General features: G+C 46.8%; 1 protein-coding gene across 1 annotated transcript in view; it reads right to left on the reverse strand.

Moving 5' to 3' along the window:
- Positions 1-23,620, reverse strand: part of LOC144824297 (von Willebrand factor D and EGF domain-containing protein-like) — an 899,901-nt gene that overhangs the window by 535,071 nt on the left and 341,210 nt on the right. Inside the window, exon 5 of the mRNA XM_078683422.1 lies at positions 3,132-3,205. Coding sequence (XP_078539548.1) covers positions 3,132-3,205 — 74 coding nt within the window. The remainder of the gene's footprint in view (positions 1-3,131; positions 3,206-23,620) is intronic.

The following is a 23,620-nucleotide window of genomic DNA, read 5'->3' on the forward strand; positions in this document are numbered from 1 at the left end:
TGAAATAATGTGTGGCCTTCAGGCTGTGAGAGCACATCACATCATAACAAGCGCAGACCCCTCCGATCCAATAAATTGACTTAATAACCAATGAGTCCTCATCCCTGAAGCAGAATGAATATGCTTGGGTATGCTAATCATAAACACTGTTTCTGCATTCTGATTAGGACACCCCTTCCAAATACCAAATCGGTATTTGCTCGCAAACCAAAATTACGATTGGTTAGCAAGCTGGCGAATCACAGTTTGGGTTTGAGACATACCAAAATGCTATTTTTTGCAGGTGTTAACAGGCAGGTTCTGCAAATTCGCCCATTTGCCACCGTAAATAAGCTTGATACCTGTGAGCCCACTTGCATGTTGCAGGTCATGGAGCAGGGACCTGTCCAGTTACTGGCCCTACCCAAAAAGACTCTGTGCCTGCGGGTGCAATGTGCTGTGACTCTCCCACGGCAATGTCTTTCTAAGGCTCACCATTGAGCCTTAGAAAGGCACCGCCATGGGACTGCCGCAGCACTCACCACCCACCATGATTCAACTTGTAATCCAGCGGGCAGTCTGACTACGAGTTTGGCGGCCTTCCTGTGTGGCGCTCGCCTGGCGGCCCACAGGAAAACTGTCAAATTCATAATCAAGCCATTAGTTTTGAGCAGGTCAAAACAGAGACAGATCACCTGGGTGGTGAGAGTGTATTAATGCCTTCTTTCATTCCACAAGGGTATATTGCATTACAGACTCTTTTGCGATGTCTTCTGTATTACTCATTGTGTTTGTGCATATCTTAAAAGTTCTCACTGTCAAATGGGGGTTCGTTTATTTACATATAGGCATGACCATATGTAAATGAGGAGACAATCTACCTCTTCTACTTGTGCCATCTACTGTTACAGACATGGGGGTCTCAGGAGGTGCACTGTGTGCCTCGTTGTAATTGTGTGCACAGATAATGTACCACCCCAAGGGGAAATTTATGGACAGTACACGAGGGGTCTAAGACACTCGGAAAACCCTTGTGCATTCTTACTCGCCTGGGGAAGGGTGCCTCCTTGGTTTCCAAAGGAAATTGGTTCCACTAGAGTGACTGAACAGAAGTTTTAGACTAGAGTTTCATTTACAGGACATGCACTGAATCTGGCTCAGGCACTAAACTAAGCGCATTAGTTTTGTACTCTTCACAAAGTGGCGTGTGGCGTAGGCACTTCCAAAGAGTGTGCACTGAAGCACAGATCAGTACCATTGCCTGAATAATATACAGCGCCACATATCAAAAGTGACGATTGAACTTGACTAGCCATTTTGCTGTCTCAGCAGGTGAAATTGATTGAGCAGTCTAAAGAAGTGGCAAATACAAATTTATTTGGTAGAAACCTTGCCCTATTATACAAGCGAACTTAAGGGCATACCCTATCGGGGTCTTTTGATAATCTTAAACCTATTTCAGGTATTTGCTAGTTTTTTTCTTTAAGAGCAAAGTGCCTTACATCTTTAAGAAGAGGAGGCATGTGTGTATTGAATTTAAGAATAACACCTTCATATTTCCACCTTTATTCATTTGTTAAAATAAGAAATAAGAGACATGTATAATTTAGTTGTTGGCATCCTTTTTAAGCAACTTGAAATATATTTCCCCAGCATCTTCTATTCCATGTCCCCCTTGTGAAATCCGGAGCAATTTTTACACTTATCAACACTTTCGGCAGGATGTTGACATAAATACGTGTTTGACATTGTCGCTAAGGGCCAGAATTTGTAACGTTTTGCATCGTAAAGGGGCTGAAGGGCGATGCAAATCCTAAGAGAGATTTATCAAGCCACACAATGGCCCAAGGGCATCCTGAGTTGCCCTGGGTGGCCTCGTAAATCTAGAGTAATGCAAATCGCTGCCTTGCGTTACTGTGCTTCAGGGAGGTGTTCCATCGGTGGTGCGTGGGTGTTCCCACGCATCCACCCATGGATTTTGATGCATTCCCAGATTTACCATTAGTGGTTGACCTGGGAATGCATCAAAATGCTACCCCTCCCTGGGGTGTAATGCAGAGAAATATCTTTGTTTCTCCTTATTTCTATCTCTTTCTACGTGTGCTGCATTCTACAGCACACATAGAAAAGGATATATTGCCCAACCAGGGGCTAAGACATGAGATCTTAAGGACCCGAGTTGGGATCAATCCTTGGAAGATAGATGGAAAAATAAAGTCTGTATTGATTGGCCCAGATGGTATATGTAATTGTGGGCTAGGTTTAAGAAATGACATGTTGCACATATTGCTTGATTGCACATTTGTCCTTGCCATACGGAAACAGCTTTTACGACCAATATTTTAATCACATAAGATAAATTCACGTGCCCAAGCGGCTTGCCTACTTACAGATATGCCCTCGCTGGAAACAGCAATAGGATTGGGAACATTCCAGAAGGCTATAAAAGATTTTGTAAAGGAAAAATTATAGAAGGCGCCATGATTTTAATTGTTTACAGAATCCATATAAAATGTGATCTTTTTTTAAATTTAATTTTAAATTGTTTTTTATTTTGAAACTTAGTATGTTCTTCTGTAAATTGTATTTATTGAACGGTAGCTCCTGAGGGTGTTACCTTCTTTTAATATGCATTGTTTTTAAATATTTATTATGTGGTAGAATTAGATTGTTTATACTACATGATCTTGATTGTGTTCTGTACTTTTTAAAAGGCTGTGGTCTAAATAAACAAAGTTTCTCTCTCTCAAAAGGAATATGCCTCTCATGATTGTTTGTGTGGAAGAAGGTGTCCTTTCCTGCACAAAACAATCCTGCTTTCAAAGCAGGCACCCTTGCACCATGGTACAAGGGTGCCTGCATTGGTGATAGGCAGCCAAACGTGTACCAGTGCAAGGAAAGGACAGCAATGTGCATTCCAGCCTTTCCCCCTTCACGCAGCACAGTGCAGCAAGGTATCTTGCAGCGCTGATTGAAAGTATGGTAACTGTGCCCCTACATTTATAAAACTCCGACTATTGTGACAAATCATTATATGTGTTCTGCTATAACGAAGAATAGTAAAGCCACTAACAGTCACTGTAAATCAGAGCAAAACATGATTTCAAAGCAAGAAAGTTCAAATTTGGCACTGAGTAAGATTACACACTTACCGTCCATCGAAAGTGATAATATGTGGGTCTGTGAACGAGTAGCAGTAGGCTGTTGGGATGTCTTGAACTGAAACCTAAGCAAATAAAATTATACCCTTCATTTCCACATAATATATATATATATTGAAATTACAGCAGTTTGCTCGAAAAGCAATGTGGATTAGCTTTCAGATTGTGCAATCAAGCAGCATATGAATCCCCATTTCATCACATAACTAAATATCTACGCAGAAGTTGTTCACTTGTGAAATCACCCTTTAGAGCACACTTAATAAGTAAATGAAAAAAAAGCACACGAAAAAAAACGTTTAATATATGTTCAATGCTAATGAACCACTAAAACGCAGCAGAGATTTAAACTGACAATTAAAATTTAAAGGGGTCATTGACTATCGTTTTGTACAGGTACTTTACTTGCATAGCGTAAGCTGGCGCAAAGCACTGTGTCGATTTACTTACCATTAAAATGACATGTTGGTACATGCCAGCGGCCACACAAATCTTAGTAAATTTAGTCGGCCCTTGTTCTCTCAATAAAGCTCAACAATAAAAAAAAAGAAAGTCAGGGTTTGGTACTGTTCCTGATTGCTTTCAGCGAGACCTCTGTATTTTTCTACTAACCTACGGTGATTTAAGAGTTTTTAAATTCAGAAGTACATTTTGAACGTCACAAACGTGGAGTTCTTTCTTTTTAAAACCTGCTGTTTACAATTCCCGTTCAATTGACTTGCGTATGCGGTTGTTCATTCAATGAACGCGAAAGTGCCTTTTTCATAAAATATGAACTTGCTTTGGTGTTACAATTTAAGTAGAAGGTATACTTCTGCTAAGAGCTGCTGGCGTTAATTTAATTTTTGAGTTTGAATGAATTGAGACGTATAGAGCGCTCAACTAGCTAGGTGTTAAGGCTGTAAGAGATTCAGGGCACGTAAACTAGGGCAATTTCAAGGACAGTACTTGCAAACGTCAAAAACCATGGGGCATATTATCAAGACAGGCGATACAATTATCGCCGTTTTAGCGACAGAAAACTGCCGCTAAAACGGCGATAATAGGCTTGATAATATGCTCTATGGAATTCCAATTGAAGCCCATGTTAAATGTGAAGGACATCTAAGATGGACTTCAATTGGAATTCCACAGAGCATATTATTAAGCCCATTATCGCCGTTTTAGCGGCAGTTTTCTGCCGCTAAAACGGCGGTAATTTTATCACCTCTCTTGATAATATGCCCCCTTGTTTTTATTGCTTTCCAAAAAAAAAGCGAGGAAGTAATAGATGTGAGGAGGACAGGTAAAGTGTTCCAGTGTATGTCGTCAAGTGAAAAAAAGCAAGACCACCTGTTTGAATTAAACATGACATTTTCAGGAGTTTGTCAGAGAATGAACTCAGTGGGTGAGCAGGAAAGCAGAAATTGAGCTTGTCTTGCGGATAGTCTGCGCCAATTTGATGGAAGCCCATATAGATTAGGCATACATATGCTAAGATAATTCTTTAGGAGATAGGAAATGTTAGAAATGGGGGTCCCTAGTTGCCAAGGGTTTGCACCTTTGTCCAAGTAGGAGCCTTCTTCCTAATCAGTGTAAGGGGGTACACTTCTAAAACAACCCCTACTCACCCCTTGGTAGCTTGGGACAAGCAGACAGGCTTCTCTCAGAGGCAATGTGTAAACAATTTGTGCAGATGCAGGGGAGGTGATGTGTCGGTTCCTTATTGAAGGGGAGATGATGCGTCAGTTTCTTATTGTGTGAGGAGGTAATGCATCGGTTTCTTACTGCTGCCCCGGCGTTGATGTAGACTTGCTGCCGCAGTGTGATGCATTGGTCTTGCAGTCACACAGAAGGGCCTGTGTCGGATTCGGTGCGGTGATCTTGGACTTTGGAGATCGGTGCATGGGATCCAGAGTGCAGTGATTTCTCCAGCCGCGGGCAGGCGCTGCACTGGTTTTTTCAGCGATGCGTCAGAAACAGGTGCGGATGTGTAGCTCTTCTCGTAATTGCGTGGCTTTTCCAGCTCCCGACAGCTGGTGGAAAAGTCTTTGTGTCCCTGAGACTTCAGAACAGGGGGCAAGCTCTACTTCAAGCCCTTTGAGATCTTCCTCAAACAGGGGACAGAGCACACAGCAAAGTCCTTGTCCGATTCTTTGCAGAAACAGCCACTGCACTCTAACCCCAAAGAGCACACATCAAAAATACATGAGGCAGAAGCGAAAATACAGCGGTAACCCACCCAAGGATGCCAGGTCTAATAGGAAACTAGTGAAGAAGCTGAAGAAGGGAAGACATGGAAACTATGGTGGAAGATTAAAAACAATCTGGGCTGCTGCATCCAGAATCCTTTGAAATTATTGGAGACTGTACAGTGGGGGACCAGATGCAAAGATTTACAGTACTCAAACCAAATTAAAATGGTAGCTTGTATGACAAGACAGAGAATGCAGCATAGCTAACAATACTGTTTTTGTGTGTAGAAAGAACAATTGATGGACAAAATGCATAACAATGTCATACATTCACCCCAGTACAGAGATCTGGGCCTAAATCCATTGTTGTTTTGCTCACCATGCCTTTCCAGTTTGGACCCAGCCATATGCAAATCAGTCTTGACCCTGCACCCAATGGGAACAGTCCAGCCCGAACTGCCAGGGCAGGTCCTCCCTGGACTGAAAAAAGCAACCTAGGACCGGTTTCGGGCGTTCAGCCCTCATCAGCCAGGATAGCTTGACTCCAGTGGCATGGACAGCAAAAGACCCACGTCTGGGCATACCTGTCCCACTCGGGGTGACAAATGCAAAAAAGAACAATTGATGGACAGAATGCAGAACAACGTCATACATTCACCCCAGTACAGAGATCCGGACCTAAATCCATTGTTTTTCTGCTCACCATGCCATTCCAGTTTGGACCCAGCCATATGCAGATCAGTCTTGACCCTGCGCCAAGTAGGAATAGTCCAGCCCGAACTGCCAGGCCAAGTCCTGCCAGGACTGATAACAAGCATCCTAGGACAGGTTTTGGGCTTTCAGCCCTCGTCAGCCAAGATAGCTTGTCGCCTGTGGCATGGCGAGCACAGGACCCACGTCTGGGCATACCCGTCCCACTTGGGGTGACAAATGCAAATAGAGCAATTGATGGACAGAATGCAAAACAATGTCATACATTTACCCCAGTACAGAGATCAGGTCCTAAACCCATCGTTTTTTGCTCACATTGCCATTCCAGTTTGGACCCAGCCATATGCAACTCAGTCTTGACCCTGTGCCCAATGGGTTCAGTCCATCCCGAACTGCCAGGCCAGGTCCTCTCTGGACTGGAAACAAGCATCCTAGGACCGGTCTCGGGCTTTCGGCCTTCATCAGCCAGGATAGCTTTACTCCAGTGGCATGGAGAGCACGAGACCCACGTCTGGGCACACCCGTCCCACTTAGGGTGATGAATGCAAAAAGAACAATTGATGGACAGAATGCAGAACAATGTCATACATTCACCCCAGTACAGAGATCTGGGCCTAAATCCATTGTTTTTTTGCTCACCGTGCATTCCAGTTTGGACACAGACATATGCAATTCAGTCTTGACCCTGGGCCCAATGGGAACAGTCTAGCCCGAAATGCCAGGTCAGGTCCTCCCTGGACTGGAAACAAGCATCCTAGGACTGGTTTCAGGCTTTCAGCTCTCATCAGCCAGGATGTGTGTAGGGCACACTTAGCTAAATTGTCTCATGGGAGTTTAGCAGTAGATGTTGTCCGGAGCGTGTCTACACTGGAGTGCCAGGGCTAATGAGCTAACATCACTCCTGTGCCTTTAACTAACCACATGTGGAGTGGTGTGGCTCACTGGTTAGAGGCGGCAGACCCGTAAGCAGAGGACGGCCCGGGACCAGGGTTCGATTCCCGACGCGGCAGGGTCGTGGACCAGGGTCAGCGGGCTCGATAATTCTCGCCTCGGTGCCTACTCCAGTCAGGGACCACACTCGGCAACTCTGGGCATTAGCTTGCCTCATCTTCACAACGGCCTCCCAGACCGCCGGGGATGCTTGGTCGCACCTTAGAGATACCCATTAGGGACCATCTCTCAGGGTGAGCCAGGACGGGTTCCCCAGCGGTCGAAGCGTGGAGATACTCCTCCGGGAGTTGATTCTAGCGCTATATAAACCCACAATTAAAATAAATTAAATTATGAGCCACAGACAAAGAGGGGAGATGGCCATGGGACTAGGGCCGGACTGGCTATCGGTCTTTTTTGTGTGCTGCCAAGCTGGGGGCTGATTTCACTGTGGTGGGGGCTGATTTAGTTGATGGGGACCTGCGTATGCTCCTAAATAAGCAAAGCAAAACAAATGTTTTAAGCACACGCAGGTCTCCATCAACAAAATCAGCCTCCAGCTTGGCAGCACACCAAAACCCCTGGTAGCCAGTCCGGCTCTGCATGGGACTCTGACAAGGAGCAAAGACCCTCAAAATCCTAATTCACAGCCCCTGTTGAGAAACCCTTTAAGGCCAACTCAATTAACATACATGAAAAAAAAAGTGTCACTCAATGTCCCTATTCACCTCTCTTCCTCAAGCTCTTGCCTCACAGGGTACACTCCCGGTTGAAGGTCCGGTGGCTCCTGATTCATCTAATTCAGCCTGGAGGGTGGCTGTAATATCTTGCAGAAAAGTCAGGAAGGAGCATTTGGGCTAAGCTCTCACATGTGACTAGATCTCCAGCCAGCAGCTCGCCCCTATGTGATCATTCTGGGCAACAGTCCTGAGCTGAAAAGCATGCAAACTGAGTCACCTGACTAACCGATGCTCAAAGCTCACCATTGAATAATAAGCACACAGATGGGAGGTTGGAATCCTTCACCAATATCGTTATGGCCTGAACGGTAGGCTGGGTCGGCAACCCTGTGAAAAAACACTGAGAGGGGACTCTATAGTGGCCTATCTTAAGTCTTATTCAATGGCACAGAAACTCTTAAATATACTATGCAAATGTCCTACTCCTGATACACTGATGTTTGTATTGCCACTAGGATTCTTCTACAGACCAGCAACCCAACACAAAAGGAGACAGGGACTTAGGAATACTACCATCTTCCCCCATTCGTTTACCCACCAGCTCTAGCAAATGCAAGCACTCTCCTCCCTACTTTCCAGGAACCAGTTTGCCGCTCTGGAAGGCATCAAAACCTGCAATTGACAGAGAACCAACAGGACGGATCCTAATTTCCTTCCAATCTGCGGTATATCTAGGCCAGAGGACCCTCCGCTATTTAGTGTGGATAATGATCAGATAAAAATAATTACAGGTTAGGCCCTAAACTGAGTAATATGTTTGCAAGAGACCTAAGAAACAGGACCAGTCACCTAGATGGTTTTCGTTCCTTTTATACTCCTGTCCTTCCCTCAAGAGCAGGCTAAGCAAGAGGGGGCATCCTGACACTGGTGAAACACACTCTAAGATTCAAAGTCCTTGCCTCCCACAATGATTCCCCATACTCTAATTTATTGTTGCTAAGTGGTGATACTATGCTATTAATTGATTGCTATAGCAACAATTTCATGGGCGAAATGTCAAGGGTCATCGATTCACTTGAGGAAAAAGTCAAAGCACTCACCAGTGACCTTAATAAGACCCCATGTATTTTATGGTTGGTTGAGTTTAATGTGCATAGCTGTGGCATCCTGGCTTATCCAATGAGGAAGGAGAATCTATTCTTCACCTTACCCATAATGCCTATGGCAACACACTTAGCAGACTCCTTATCATAAAGGATATAGAAATCATGAATCCAATTCACACAAACACAGGTATGGTAAATAAAACATTTGGTAATAACCTCCAGGTTCAACCATTGATTATTTGGTTGTTTCAGTACCTCTTAAACTTTTCTTTCATGACATTAAAACAAATATTTCCAATTTCAGTGACCATGCAGCCATATCCTTTCAGACAGCGTTTAAAAATATATGGGATCAGCAGACAAGGCATCAAAAAGTCCACATACCAAGAAGGGATGGGATAGTCCTCAAGTGGGGTAAGATTGATAAGGAGATAATTGTCCCTCTGGTAGCAACAAAAAGATTAAATGAGATTATGACTTGCTTTGATATGAATATGATTTACAACAAGGGGTGGTGATGGACAGAGTCTCTGAATTAAGCAGAGTACTCTCACCCAGTCAAGAGATCAGGGCTAGATCCAACACCGTTTTTTAGCTCATTGCACCATCCCAGTTTCAGAACCTGGCTGTATGCAAATTAGTCTGTCCCTGGCCCAGTGCATCATGGGAACAGGGCAGACCAGACTACAAAAGCCAATTCTTACACTGGGAAGGAAACAAGCTTCCGGGGACCGGTTTCTGCCATTTCAGGCGTCTTCAGCCCGGCTTGCTTGAATCCTGATGGTGCAATGAGCAAGGGACTCACATCTGAGTATACCCTTCCACGCTTAGGGTGGACAAAATAATTTACAACAAGGGGTGGTGATGGACAGAGTCTCTGAATTAAGCAGAGTACTCTCACCCAGTCAAGAGATCAGGGCTAGATCCAACACCGTTTTTTAGCTCATTGCACCATCCCAGTTTCAGAACCTGGCTGTATGCAAATTAGTCTGTCCCTGGCCCAGTGCATCATGGGAACAGGGCAGACCTTGTTGTAAATAATTTTGTCCACCCTAAGCGTGGAAGGGTATACTCAGACATGAGTCCCTTGCTCATTGCACCATCAGGATTCAAGCAAGCCGGGCCGAAGACGGCTGTAATGCCAGAAACCGGTCCCCGGAAGCTTGTTTCCTTCCCAGTGTAAGAATTGGCTTTTGTAGTTTGGTTTGCCCTGTTCCCATCATGCACTGGGACAGGAACAGACTAATTTGCATACAGCCAGGTTCTGAAACTGGGATGGTGCAATGAGCTAAAAAACGGTGTTGGATCTAGCCCTGATCTCTTGACTGGGTGAGAGTATTCTGCTTAATTCAGAGACTCTGTCCCTCACCACCCCTTGTTGTAAATAATTTTGTCCACCCTAAGCGTGGAAGGGTATACTCAGACATGAGTCCCTTGCTCATTGCACCATCAGGATTCAAGCAAGCCGGGCCGAAGACGGCTGTAATGCCAGAAACCGGTCCCCGGAAGCTTGTTTCCTTCCCAGTGTAAGAATTGGCTTTTGTAGTTTGGTTTGCCCTGTTCCCATCATGCACTGGGACAGGAACAGACTAATTTGCATACAGCCAGGTTCTGAAACTGGGATGGTGCAATGAGCTAAAAAACGGTGTTGGATCTAGCCCTGATCTCTTGACTGGGTGAGAGTATTCTGCTTAATTCAGAGACTCTGTCCCTCACCACCCCTTGTTGTAAATAATTGTGTCCACCCTAAGCGTGGAAGGGTATACTCAGACATGAGTCCCTTGCTCATTGCACCATCAGGATTCAAGCAAGCCGGGCCGAAGACGGCTGTAATGCCAGAAACCGGTCCCCGGAAGCTTGTTTCCTTCCCAGTGTAAGAATTGGCTTTTGTAGTTTGGTTTGCCCTGTTCCCATCATGCACTGGGACAGGAACAGACTAATTTGCATACAGCCAGGTTCTGAAACTGGGATGGTGCAATGAGCTAAAAAACGGTGTTGGATCTAGCCCTGATCTCTTGACTGGGTGAGAGTATTCTGCTTAATTCAGAGACTCTGTCCCTCACCACCCCTTGTTGTAAATAATTTTGTCCACCCTAAGCGTGGAAGGGTATACTCAGACATGAGTCCCTTGCTCATTGCACCATCAGGATTCAAGCAAGCCGGGCCGAAGACGGCTGTAATGCCAGAAACCGGTCCCCGGAAGCTTGTTTCCTTCCCAGTGTAAGAATTGGCTTTTGTAGTTTGGTTTGCCCTGTTCCCATCATGCACTGGGACAGGAACAGACTAATTTGCATACAGCCAGGTTCTGAAACTGGGATGGTGCAATGAGCTAAAAAACGGTGTTGGATCTAGCCCTGATCTCTTGACTGGGTGAGAGTATTCTGCTTAATTCAGAGACTCTGTCCCTCACCACCCCTTGTTGTAAATAATTTTGTCCACCCTAAGCGTGGAAGGGTATACTCAGACATGAGTCCCTTGCTCATTGCACCATCAGGATTCAAGCAAGCCGGGCCGAAGACGGCTGTAATGCCAGAAACCGGTCCCCGGAAGCTTGTTTCCTTCCCAGTGTAAGAATTGGCTTTTGTAGTTTGGTTTGCCCTGTTCCCATCATGCACTGGGACAGGAACAGACTAATTTGCATACAGCCAGGTTCTGAAACTGGGATGGTGCAATGAGCTAAAAAACGGTGTTGGATCTAGCCCTGATCTCTTGACTGGGTGAGAGTATTCTGCTTAATTCAGAGACTCTGTCCCTCACCACCCCTTGTTGTAAATAATTTTGTCCACCCTAAGCGTGGAAGGGTATACTCAGACATGAGTCCCTTGCTCATTGCACCATCAGGATTCAAGCAAGCCGGGCCGAAGACGGCTGTAATGCCAGAAACCGGTCCCCGGAAGCTTGTTTCCTTCCCAGTGTAAGAATTGGCTTTTGTAGTTTGGTTTGCCCTGTTCCCATCATGCACTGGGACAGGAACAGACTAATTTGCATACAGCCAGGTTCTGAAACTGGGATGGTGCAATGAGCTAAAAAACGGTGTTGGATCTAGCCCTGATCTCTTGACTGGGTGAGAGTATTCTGCTTAATTCAGAGACTCTGTCCCTCACCACCCCTTGTTGTAAATAATTTTGTCCACCCTAAGCGTGGAAGGGTATACTCAGACATGAGTCCCTTGCTCATTGCACCATCAGGATTCAAGCAAGCCGGGCCGAAGACGGCTGTAATGCCAGAAACCGGTCCCCGGAAGCTTGTTTCCTTCCCAGTGTAAGAATTGGCTTTTGTAGTTTGGTTTGCCCTGTTCCCATCATGCACTGGGACAGGAACAGACTAATTTGCATACAGCCAGGTTCTGAAACTGGGATGGTGCAATGAGCTAAAAAACGGTGTTGGATCTAGCCCTGATCTCTTGACTGGGTGAGAGTATTCTGCTTAATTCAGAGACTCTGTCCCTCACCACCCCTTGTTGTAAATAATTTTGTCCACCCTAAGCGTGGAAGGGTATACTCAGACATGAGTCCCTTGCTCATTGCACCATCAGGATTCAAGCAAGCCGGGCCGAAGACGGCTGTAATGCCAGAAACCGGTCCCCGGAAGCTTGTTTCCTTCCCAGTGTAAGAATTGGCTTTTGTAGTTTGGTTTGCCCTGTTCCCATCATGCACTGGGACAGGAACAGACTAATTTGCATACAGCCAGGTTCTGAAACTGGGATGGTGCAATGAGCTAAAAAACGGTGTTGGATCTAGCCCTGATCTCTTGACTGGGTGAGAGTATTCTGCTTAATTCAGAGACTCTGTCCCTCACCACCCCTTGTTGTAAATAATTTTGTCCACCCTAAGCGTGGAAGGGTATACTCAGACATGAGTCCCTTGCTCATTGCACCATCAGGATTCAAGCAAGCCGGGCCGAAGACGGCTGTAATGCCAGAAACCGGTCCCCGGAAGCTTGTTTCCTTCCCAGTGTAAGAATTGGCTTTTGTAGTTTGGTTTGCCCTGTTCCCATCATGCACTGGGACAGGAACAGACTAATTTGCATACAGCCAGGTTCTGAAACTGGGATGGTGCAATGAGCTAAAAAACGGTGTTGGATCTAGCCCTGATCTCTTGACTGGGTGAGAGTATTCTGCTTAATTCAGAGACTCTGTCCCTCACCACCCCTTGTTGTAAATAATTTTGTCCACCCTAAGCGTGGAAGGGTATACTCAGACATGAGTCCCTTGCTCATTGCACCATCAGGATTCAAGCAAGCCGGGCCGAAGACGGCTGTAATGCCAGAAACCGGTCCCCGGAAGCTTGTTTCCTTCCCAGTGTAAGAATTGGCTTTTGTAGTTTGGTTTGCCCTGTTCCCATCATGCACTGGGACAGGAACAGACTAATTTGCATACAGCCAGGTTCTGAAACTGGGATGGTGCAATGAGCTAAAAAACGGTGTTGGATCTAGCCCTGATCTCTTGACTGGGTGAGAGTATTCTGCTTAATTCAGAGACTCTGTCCCTCACCACCCCTTGTTGTAAATAATTTTGTCCACCCTAAGCGTGGAAGGGTATACTCAGTCATGAGTCCCTTGCTCATTGCACCATCAGGATTCAAGCAAGCCGGGCCGAAGACGGCTGTAATGCCAGAAACCGGTCCCCGGAAGCTTGTTTCCTTCCCAGTGTAAGAATTGGCTTTTGTAGTTTGGTTTGCCCTGTTCCCATCATGCACTGGGACAGGAACAGACTAATTTGCATACAGCCAGGTTCTGAAACTGGGATGGTGCAATGAGCTAAAAAACGGTGTTGGATCTAGCCCTGATCTCTTGACTGGGTGAGAGTATTCTGCTTAATTCAGAGACTCTGTCCCTCACCACCCCTTGTTGTAAATAATTTTGTCCACCCTAAGCGTGGAAGGGTATACTCAGACATGAGTCCCTTGCTCATTGCACCATCAGGATTCAAGCAAGCCGGGCCGAAGACGGCTGTAATGCCAGAAACCGGTCCCCGGAAGCTTGTTTCCTTCCCAGTGTAAGAATTGGCTTTTGTAGTTTGGTTTGCCCTGTTCCCATCATGCACTGGGACAGGAACAGACTAATTTGCATACAGCCAGGTTCTGAAACTGGGATGGTGCAATGAGCTAAAAAACGGTGTTGGATCTAGCCCTGATCTCTTGACTGGGTGAGAGTATTCTGCTTAATTCAGAGACTCTGTCCCTCACCACCCCTTGTTGTAAATAATTTTGTCCACCCTAAGCGTGGAAGGGTATACTCAGACATGAGTCCCTTGCTCATTGCACCATCAGGATTCAAGCAAGCCGGGCCGAAGACGGCTGTAATGCCAGAAACCGGTCCCCGGAAGCTTGTTTCCTTCCCAGTGTAAGAATTGGCTTTTGTAGTTTGGTTTGCCCTGTTCCCATCATGCACTGGGACAGGAACAGACTAATTTGCATACAGCCAGGTTCTGAAACTGGGATGGTGCAATGAGCTAAAAAACGGTGTTGGATCTAGCCCTGATCTCTTGACTGGGTGAGAGTATTCTGCTTAATTCAGAGACTCTGTCCCTCACCACCCCTTGTTGTAAATAATTTTGTCCACCCTAAGCGTGGAAGGGTATACTCAGACATGAGTCCCTTGCTCATTGCACCATCAGGATTCAAGCAAGCCGGGCCGAAGACGGCTGTAATGCCAGAAACCGGTCCCCGGAAGCTTGTTTCCTTCCCAGTGTAAGAATTGGCTTTTGTAGTTTGGTTTGCCCTGTTCCCATCATGCACTGGGACAGGAACAGACTAATTTGCATACAGCCAGGTTCTGAAACTGGGATGGTGCAATGAGCTAAAAAACGGTGTTGGATCTAGCCCTGATCTCTTGACTGGGTGAGAGTATTCTGCTTAATTCAGAGACTCTGTCCCTCACCACCCCTTGTTGTAAATAATTTTGTCCACCCTAAGCGTGGAAGGGTATACTCAGACATGAGTCCCTTGCTCATTGCACCATCAGGATTCAAGCAAGCCGGGCCGAAGACGGCTGTAATGCCAGAAACCGGTCCCCGGAAGCTTGTTTCCTTCCCAGTGTAAGAATTGGCTTTTGTAGTTTGGTTTGCCCTGTTCCCATCATGCACTGGGACAGGAACAGACTAATTTGCATACAGCCAGGTTCTGAAACTGGGATGGTGCAATGAGCTAAAAAACGGTGTTGGATCTAGCCCTGATCTCTTGACTGGGTGAGAGTATTCTGCTTAATTCAGAGACTCTGTCCCTCACCACCCCTTGTTGTAAATAATTTTGTCCACCCTAAGCGTGGAAGGGTATACTCAGACATGAGTCCCTTGCTCATTGCACCATCAGGATTCAAGCAAGCCGGGCCGAAGACGGCTGTAATGCCAGAAACCGGTCCCCGGAAGCTTGTTTCCTTCCCAGTGTAAGAATTGGCTTTTGTAGTTTGGTTTGCCCTGTTCCCATCATGCACTGGGACAGGAACAGACTAATTTGCATACAGCCAGGTTCTGAAACTGGGATGGTGCAATGAGCTAAAAAACGGTGTTGGATCTAGCCCTGATCTCTTGACTGGGTGAGAGTATTCTGCTTAATTCAGAGACTCTGTCCCTCACCACCCCTTGTTGTAAATAATTTTGTCCACCCTAAGCGTGGAAGGGTATACTCAGACATGAGTCCCTTGCTCATTGCACCATCAGGATTCAAGCAAGCCGGGCCGAAGACGGCTGTAATGCCAGAAACCGGTCCCCGGAAGCTTGTTTCCTTCCCAGTGTAAGAATTGGCTTTTGTAGTTTGGTTTGCCCTGTTCCCATCATGCACTGGGACAGGAACAGACTAATTTGCATACAGCCAGGTTCTGAAACTGGGATGGTGCAATGAGCTAAAAAACGGTGTTGGATCTAGCCCTGATCTCTTGACTGGGTGAGAGTATTCTGCTTAATTCAGAGACTCTGTCCCTCACCACCCCTTGTTGTAAATAATTTTGTCCACCCTAAGCGTGGAAGGGTATACTCAGACATGAGTCCCTTGCTCATTGCACCATCAGGATTCAAGCAAGCCGGGCCGAAGACGGCTGTAATGCCAGAAACCGGTCCCCGGAAGCTTGTTTCCTTCCCAGTGTAAGAATTGGCTTTTGTAGTTTGGTTTGCCCTGTTCCCATCATGCACTGGGACAGGAACAGACTAATTTGCATACAGCCAGGTTCTGAAACTGGGATGGTGCAATGAGCTAAAAAACGGTGTTGGATCTAGCCCTGATCTCTTGACTGGGTGAGAGTATTCTGCTTAATTCAGAGACTCTGTCCCTCACCACCCCTTGTTGTAAATAATTTTGTCCACCCTAAGCGTGGAAGGGTATACTCAGACATGAGTCCCTTGCTCATTGCACCATCAGGATTCAAGCAAGCCGGGCCGAAGACGGCTGTAATGCCAGAAACCGGTCCCCGGAAGCTTGTTTCCTTCCCAGTGTAAGAATTGGCTTTTGTAGTTTGGTTTGCCCTGTTCCCATCATGCACTGGGACAGGAACAGACTAATTTGCATACAGCCAGGTTCTGAAACTGGGATGGTGCAATGAGCTAAAAAACGGTGTTGGATCTAGCCCTGATCTCTTGACTGGGTGAGAGTATTCTGCTTAATTCAGAGACTCTGTCCCTCACCACCCCTTGTTGTAAATAATTTTGTCCACCCTAAGCGTGGAAGGGTATACTCAGTCATGAGTCCCTTGCTCATTGCACCATCAGGATTCAAGCAAGCCGGGCCGAAGACGGCTGTAATGCCAGAAACCGGTCCCCGGAAGCTTGTTTCCTTCCCAGTGTAAGAATTGGCTTTTGTAGTTTGGTTTGCCCTGTTCCCATCATGCACTGGGACAGGAACAGACTAATTTGCATACAGCCAGGTTCTGAAACTGGGATGGTGCAATGAGCTAAAAAACGGTGTTGGATCTAGCCCTGATCTCTTGACTGGGTGAGAGTATTCTGCTTAATTCAGAGACTCTGTCCCTCACCACCCCTTGTTGTAAATAATTTTGTCCACCCTAAGCGTGGAAGGGTATACTCAGACATGAGTCCCTTGCTCATTGCACCATCAGGATTCAAGCAAGCCGGGCCGAAGACGGCTGTAATGCCAGAAACCGGTCCCCGGAAGCTTGTTTCCTTCCCAGTGTAAGAATTGGCTTTTGTAGTTTGGTTTGCCCTGTTCCCATCATGCACTGGGACAGGAACAGACTAATTTGCATACAGCCAGGTTCTGAAACTGGGATGGTGCAATGAGCTAAAAAACGGTGTTGGATCTAGCCCTGATCTCTTGACTGGGTGAGAGTATTCTGCTTAATTCAGAGACTCTGTCCCTCACCACCCCTTGTTGTAAATAATTTTGTCCACCCTAAGCGTGGAAGGGTATACTCAGACATGAGTCCCTTGCTCATTGCACCATCAGGATTCAAGCAAGCCGGGCCGAAGACGGCTGTAATGCCAGAAACCGGTCCCCGGAAGCTTGTTTCCTTCCCAGTGTAAGAATTGGCTTTTGTAGTTTGGTTTGCCCTGTTCCCATCATGCACTGGGACAGGAACAGACTAATTTGCATACAGCCAGGTTCTGAAACTGGGATGGTGCAATGAGCTAAAAAACGGTGTTGGATCTAGCCCTGATCTCTTGACTGGGTGAGAGTATTCTGCTTAATTCAGAGACTCTGTCCCTCACCACCCCTTGTTGTAAATAATTTTGTCCACCCTAAGCGTGGAAGGGTATACTCAGACATGAGTCCCTTGCTCATTGCACCATCAGGATTCAAGCAAGCCGGGCCGAAGACGGCTGTAATGCCAGAAACCGGTCCCCGGAAGCTTGTTTCCTTCCCAGTGTAAGAATTGGCTTTTGTAGTTTGGTTTGCCCTGTTCCCATCATGCACTGGGACAGGAACAGACTAATTTGCATACAGCCAGGTTCTGAAACTGGGATGGTGCAATGAGCTAAAAAACGGTGTTGGATCTAGCCCTGATCTCTTGACTGGGTGAGAGTATTCTGCTTAATTCAGAGACTCTGTCCCTCACCACCCCTTGTTGTAAATAATTTTGTCCACCCTAAGCGTGGAAGGGTATACTCAGTCATGAGTCCCTTGCTCATTGCACCATCAGGATTCAAGCAAGCCGGGCCGAAGACGGCTGTAATGCCAGAAACCGGTCCCCGGAAGCTTGTTTCCTTCCCAGTGTAAGAATTGGCTTTTGTAGTTTGGTTTGCCCTGTTCCCATCATGCACTGGGACAGGAACAGACTAATTTGCATACAGCCAGGTTCTGAAACTGGGATGGTGCAATGAGCTAAAAAACGGTGTTGGATCTAGCCCTGATCTCTTGACTGGGTGAGAGTATTCTGCTTAATTCAGAGACTCTGTCCCTCACCACCCCTTGTTGTAAATAATTTTGTCCACCCTAAGCGTGGAAGGGTATACTCAGACATGAGTCCCTTGCTCATTGCACCATCAGGATTCAAGCAAGCCGGGCCGAAGACGGCTGTAATGCCAGAAACCGGTCCCCGGAAGCTTGTTTCCTTCCCAGTGTAAGAATTGGCTTTTGTAGTTTGGTTTGCCCTGTTCCCATCATGCACTGGGACAGGAACAGACTAATTTGCATACAGCCAGGTTCTGAAACTGGGATGGTGCAATGAGCTAAAAAACGGTGTTGGATCTAGCCCTGATCTCTTGACTGGGTGAGAGTATTCTGCTTAATTCAGAGACTCTGTCCCTCACCACCCCTTGTTGTAAATAATTTTGTCCACCCTAAGCGTGGAAGGGTATACTCAGACATGAGTCCCTTGCTCATTGCACCATCAGGATTCAAGCAAGCCGGGCCGAAGACGGCTGTAATGCCAGAAACCGGTCCCCGGAAGCTTGTTTCCTTCCCAGTGTAAGAATTGGCTTTTGTAGTTTGGTTTGCCCTGTTCCCATCATGCACTGGGACAGGAACAGACTAATTTGCATACAGCCAGGTTCTGAAACTGGGATGGTGCAATGAGCTAAAAAACGGTGTTGGATCTAGCCCTGATCTCTTGACTGGGTGAGAGTATTCTGCTTAATTCAGAGACTCTGTCCCTCACCACCCCTTGTTGTAAATAATTTTGTCCACCCTAAGCGTGGAAGGGTATACTCAGACATGAGTCCCTTGCTCATTGCACCATCAGGATTCAAGCAAGCCGGGCCGAAGACGGCTGTAATGCCAGAAACCGGTCCCCGGAAGCTTGTTTCCTTCCCAGTGTAAGAATTGGCTTTTGTAGTTTGGTTTGCCCTGTTCCCATCATGCACTGGGACAGGAACAGACTAATTTGCATACAGCCAGGTTCTGAAACTGGGATGGTGCAATGAGCTAAAAAACGGTGTTGGATCTAGCCCTGATCTCTTGACTGGGTGAGAGTATTCTGCTTAATTCAGAGACTCTGTCCCTCACCACCCCTTGTTGTAAATAATTTTGTCCACCCTAAGCGTGGAAGGGTATACTCAGACATGAGTCCCTTGCTCATTGCACCATCAGGATTCAAGCAAGCCGGGCCGAAGACGGCTGTAATGCCAGAAACCGGTCCCCGGAAGCTTGTTTCCTTCCCAGTGTAAGAATTGGCTTTTGTAGTTTGGTTTGCCCTGTTCCCATCATGCACTGGGACAGGAACAGACCAATTTGCATACAGCCAGGTTCTGAAACTGGGATGGTGCAATGAGCTAAAAAACGGTGTTGGATCTAGCCCTGATCTCTTGACTGGGTGAGAGTATTCTGCTTAATTCAGAGACTCTGTCCCTCACCACCCCTTGTTGTAAATAATTTTGTCCACCCTAAGCGTGGAAGGGTATACTCAGACATGAGTCCCTTGCTCATTGCACCATCAGGATTCAAGCAAGCCGGGCTGAAGACGGCTGTAATGCCAGAAACCGGTCCCCGGAAGCTTGTTTCCTTCCCAGTGTAAGAATTGGCTTTTGTAGTTTGGTTTGCCCTGTTCCCATCATGCACTGGGACAGGAACAGACTAATTTGCATACAGCCAGGTTCTGAAACTGGGATGGTGCAATGAGCTAAAAAACGGTGTTGGATCTAGCCCTGATCTCTTGACTGGGTGAGAGTATTCTGCTTAATTCAGAGACTCTGTCCCTCACCACCCCTTGTTGTAAATAATTTTGTCCACCCTAAGCGTGGAAGGGTATACTCAGACATGAGTCCCTTGCTCATTGCACCATCATGATTCAAGCAAGCCGGGCCGAAGACGGCTGTAATGCCAGAAACCGGTCCCCGGAAGCTTGTTTCCTTCCCAGTGTAAGAATTGGCTTTTGTAGTTTGGTTTGCCCTGTTCCCATCATGCACTGGGACAGGAACAGACTAATTTGCATACAGCCAGGTTCTGAAACTGGGATGGTGCAATGAGCTAAAAAACGGTGTTGGATCTAGCCCTGATCTCTTGACTGGGTGAGAGTATTCTGCTTAATTCAGAGACTCTGTCCCTCACCACCCCTTGTTGTAAATAATTTTGTCCACCCTAAGCGTGGAAGGGTATACTCAGACATGAGTCCCTTGCTCATTGCACCATCAGGATTCAAGCAAGCCGGGCCGAAGACGGCTGTAATGCCAGAAACCGGTCCCCGGAAGCTTGTTTCCTTCCCAGTGTAAGAATTGGCTTTTGTAGTTTGGTTTGCCCTGTTCCCATCATGCACTGGGACAGGAACAGACTAATTTGCATACAGCCAGGTTCTGAAACTGGGATGGTGCAATGAGCTAAAAAACGGTGTTGGATCTAGCCCTGATCTCTTGACTGGGTGAGAGTATTCTGCTTAATTCAGAGACTCTGTCCCTCACCACCCCTTGTTGTAAATAATTTTGTCCACCCTAAGCGTGGAAGGGTATACTCAGACATGAGTCCCTTGCTCATTGCACCATCAGGATTCAAGCAAGCCGGGCCGAAGACGGCTGTAATGCCAGAAACCGGTCCCCGGAAGCTTGTTTCCTTCCCAGTGTAAGAATTGGCTTTTGTAGTTTGGTTTGCCCTGTTCCCATCATGCACTGGGACAGGAACAGACTAATTTGCATACAGCCAGGTTCTGAAACTGGGATGGTGCAATGAGCTAAAAAACGGTGTTGGATCTAGCCCTGATCTCTTGACTGGGTGAGAGTATTCTGCTTAATTCAGAGACTCTGTCCCTCACCACCCCTTGTTGTAAATAATTTTGTCCACCCTAAGCGTGGAAGGGTATACTCAGACATGAGTCCCTTGCTCATTGCACCATCAGGATTCAAGCAAGCCGGGCCGAAGACGGCTGTAATGCCAGAAACCGGTCCCCGGAAGCTTGTTTCCTTCCCAGTGTAAGAATTGGCTTTTGTAGTTTGGTTTGCCCTGTTCCCATCATGCACTGGGACAGGAACAGACTAATTTGCATACAGCCAGGTTCTGAAACTGGGATGGTGCAATGAGCTAAAAAACGGTGTTGGATCTAGCCCTGATCTCTTGACTGGGTGAGAGTATTCTGCTTAATTCAGAGACTCTGTCCCTCACCACCCCTTGTTGTAAATAATTGATATGAATATGGGTCTCGGTGGTGGCAGCCTTTGAAACAATTGTGGATGAAGGGAAGAACAACTTAGTTAAACAAGTCTGTTAGACCTGGCATCTTTGGCGTGGTTTCCCCTGTCTTTTTGGCCTCTACCTCCTGTATTTTTGATGCTGTGTTGGATTTCGTTTTTGCTGGTTTAGATGCTTTGGACACTCTGCCACTGCTGATCAGTGTCAGAGTGTAAGTACTCCCTGTGTAAAATGATATTGTGATTCGATATATATGATTGGCATTTTTGTATCCCCATGAAGTCCCTAGTAAAGTGCACTGGGTGTACTAGGGCTGGTGATGACAAATGCTACTAGTGGGCCTGCAGCACTGCTTGTGCCACCCACATGAGTAGCCCTAAAATGGTGTCTCAGGCCTGCCACCGCAGTGCCTGTGTGCAGTCTGTGAACTGCTATGTCCTTCTTGTCAGTGTCCCCACTGACCAGGCCTAACCCTTCCCTTTCTGTGCACATTGGTCACCCCTATGGAAGGTCCAAGGTACCCCCTTGGGCAGGGTGCAGTGTATGTGAAAGGTATAGCATGTACTTGTGCAGGTAACATGCTCTGGCAGTGAATTACAGTCATTTTCATTTTTTATTGTTGCAAGGCTGTCTTGCTCCATAGGCTATCATGGGGGATGCTGGCTACAGTGGCTACCAGCATATCTTCCTATAGGAACAAGATAGGACATAAAAGTCTAGTATCCCTGAACTCAGAATTTAATAACACACCTTTTGAGAAAGGTTGTTTTTAAATCCTGTGTTTGAGAACAGCACTTTTAGAAAGTGGCTGTTCTCTTGTCTGCCCTTTCTGTGTGCCTTGGCCTGTTTGTGGATTGACTGTCTGGTTTGAGAGTGACAGGGGCTGGGGATTCCACAGGAGGCTCCCAGAGTCAGCCCTAGGCTGAATGACTGCATTTGCAGCTTGAGTGGCGGGAGGAGATAGCACCTGGGCCTGAATAGGGCTGTGCCTGCCTTCCACAATGCTGGCTCCACCTCCTGCTGGGCGGCTGATGACCTGGCCCTCACTCTGAAAGAAAAGGAGAAGCCAGGAAACAAAGTGCTCAAGGAACACCCAGAACTGGTTCAGACGGGCTCAGAGCCCTCCAGCACAAAGGGAACAAAGACTTTTAGGGGTATAAGTACAGGGCCCCTGACAACAGAAAATTAGATCATCCTTGAATCAAGAAGGAAACTCTGCCAAGGAGAAAGCTGAAACTGAAGAAGGAAGATTGTCCAGCTGTTGCTCTGCTGGATTGCCCTGCTGTTGCTTTGCTGCCAAGGAGAGGGGAAGGACTTTGCTTTGTGCTTTGTCCCCTTGCTTGAAGGAATCTCCAAGGGCCTGAGAAGAGCTGGCTCCCTGTTTTGAAGTCCCAGGCACAAAAGGCCTTCAACCCGGGCTTCCTCTGAGCTCTACTGAGAGAGTTCTGTCCTTCCTGAAGTTCTTGGCCCATGTGTGGTGCATCTGGAAGTTGTACCTGTGCTGGGAAGCTGGAAACTAAGCTTTAAAGACTTTGCTATAGAAGAGTTGTTGCATCGCTCGCTGCGGAGCGCATCCCCGATAGTGCAAGGAAATTCCCACCGCTACGAAGGCCGAGATTGCCGCAGCACCTGTTGCCACTGCCAGAGCCGTCGCACCCTTCGTTTGCGGGACGCACCAGACCGGTGCAGGAAGACTACCATCGCTGCGAGTGTTGTCGCAGAGCCTGTCGTCGCTGGGTGAGATCGCTGCACCGCTTGCTTGCGGACCGCATCATGTCACTGCGAACATCATCGTAGAGCCATTGCATTGAGGAGCTGCGAGAGAGAGGATCACCGCTGGATCGCGCATCGCCGCCCCGGAGATTGTCGCAGCCCCTACGAGATCATCGCATCGTGCCTTTGCGAGAACAAACTTCCTACGGAACCTACGCACTGGAATCCATAGAAGTGGCCTTCCTCCCCATACAGACCGGATTCGTCGCAACACGCCCACTGCCGCAGCGGGGTTGTCACATCACCTCTCCAAGGTCTCAGGAGCAACACATCGCTTGTTTTCCACCACACCAACTTCTGCTTTTGAAACTTTGTCGCATCTAAAGGTACTGTTGGCTAAACGTGACGCAACTGTGAACTTTTCACACAACTGTGGATTATTTTAATCGCAACGTTAAGAACTCTTTTGCAACCATATTCTTGAAATGTGTATGTTGGATTTTTGTCGTTTTGGTCTTGTGTAGTTTAGATTAAATACCTTTATTTTTCTAAACTGTTGTGGAGTCAGTTTTTGGTGTTTTCACTGTGTTACTGTGAATGTTTGTACAAATACTTTACACATCGCCTTTGGTTAGCCCTGACTGCTTGTGCCAAGCTACCTAGAGG

Source organism: Lissotriton helveticus, chromosome 3_1 (genome assembly GCF_964261635.1).
Source record: "Lissotriton helveticus chromosome 3_1, aLisHel1.1, whole genome shotgun sequence".
NCBI lineage: Eukaryota > Metazoa > Chordata > Amphibia > Caudata > Salamandridae > Lissotriton > Lissotriton helveticus.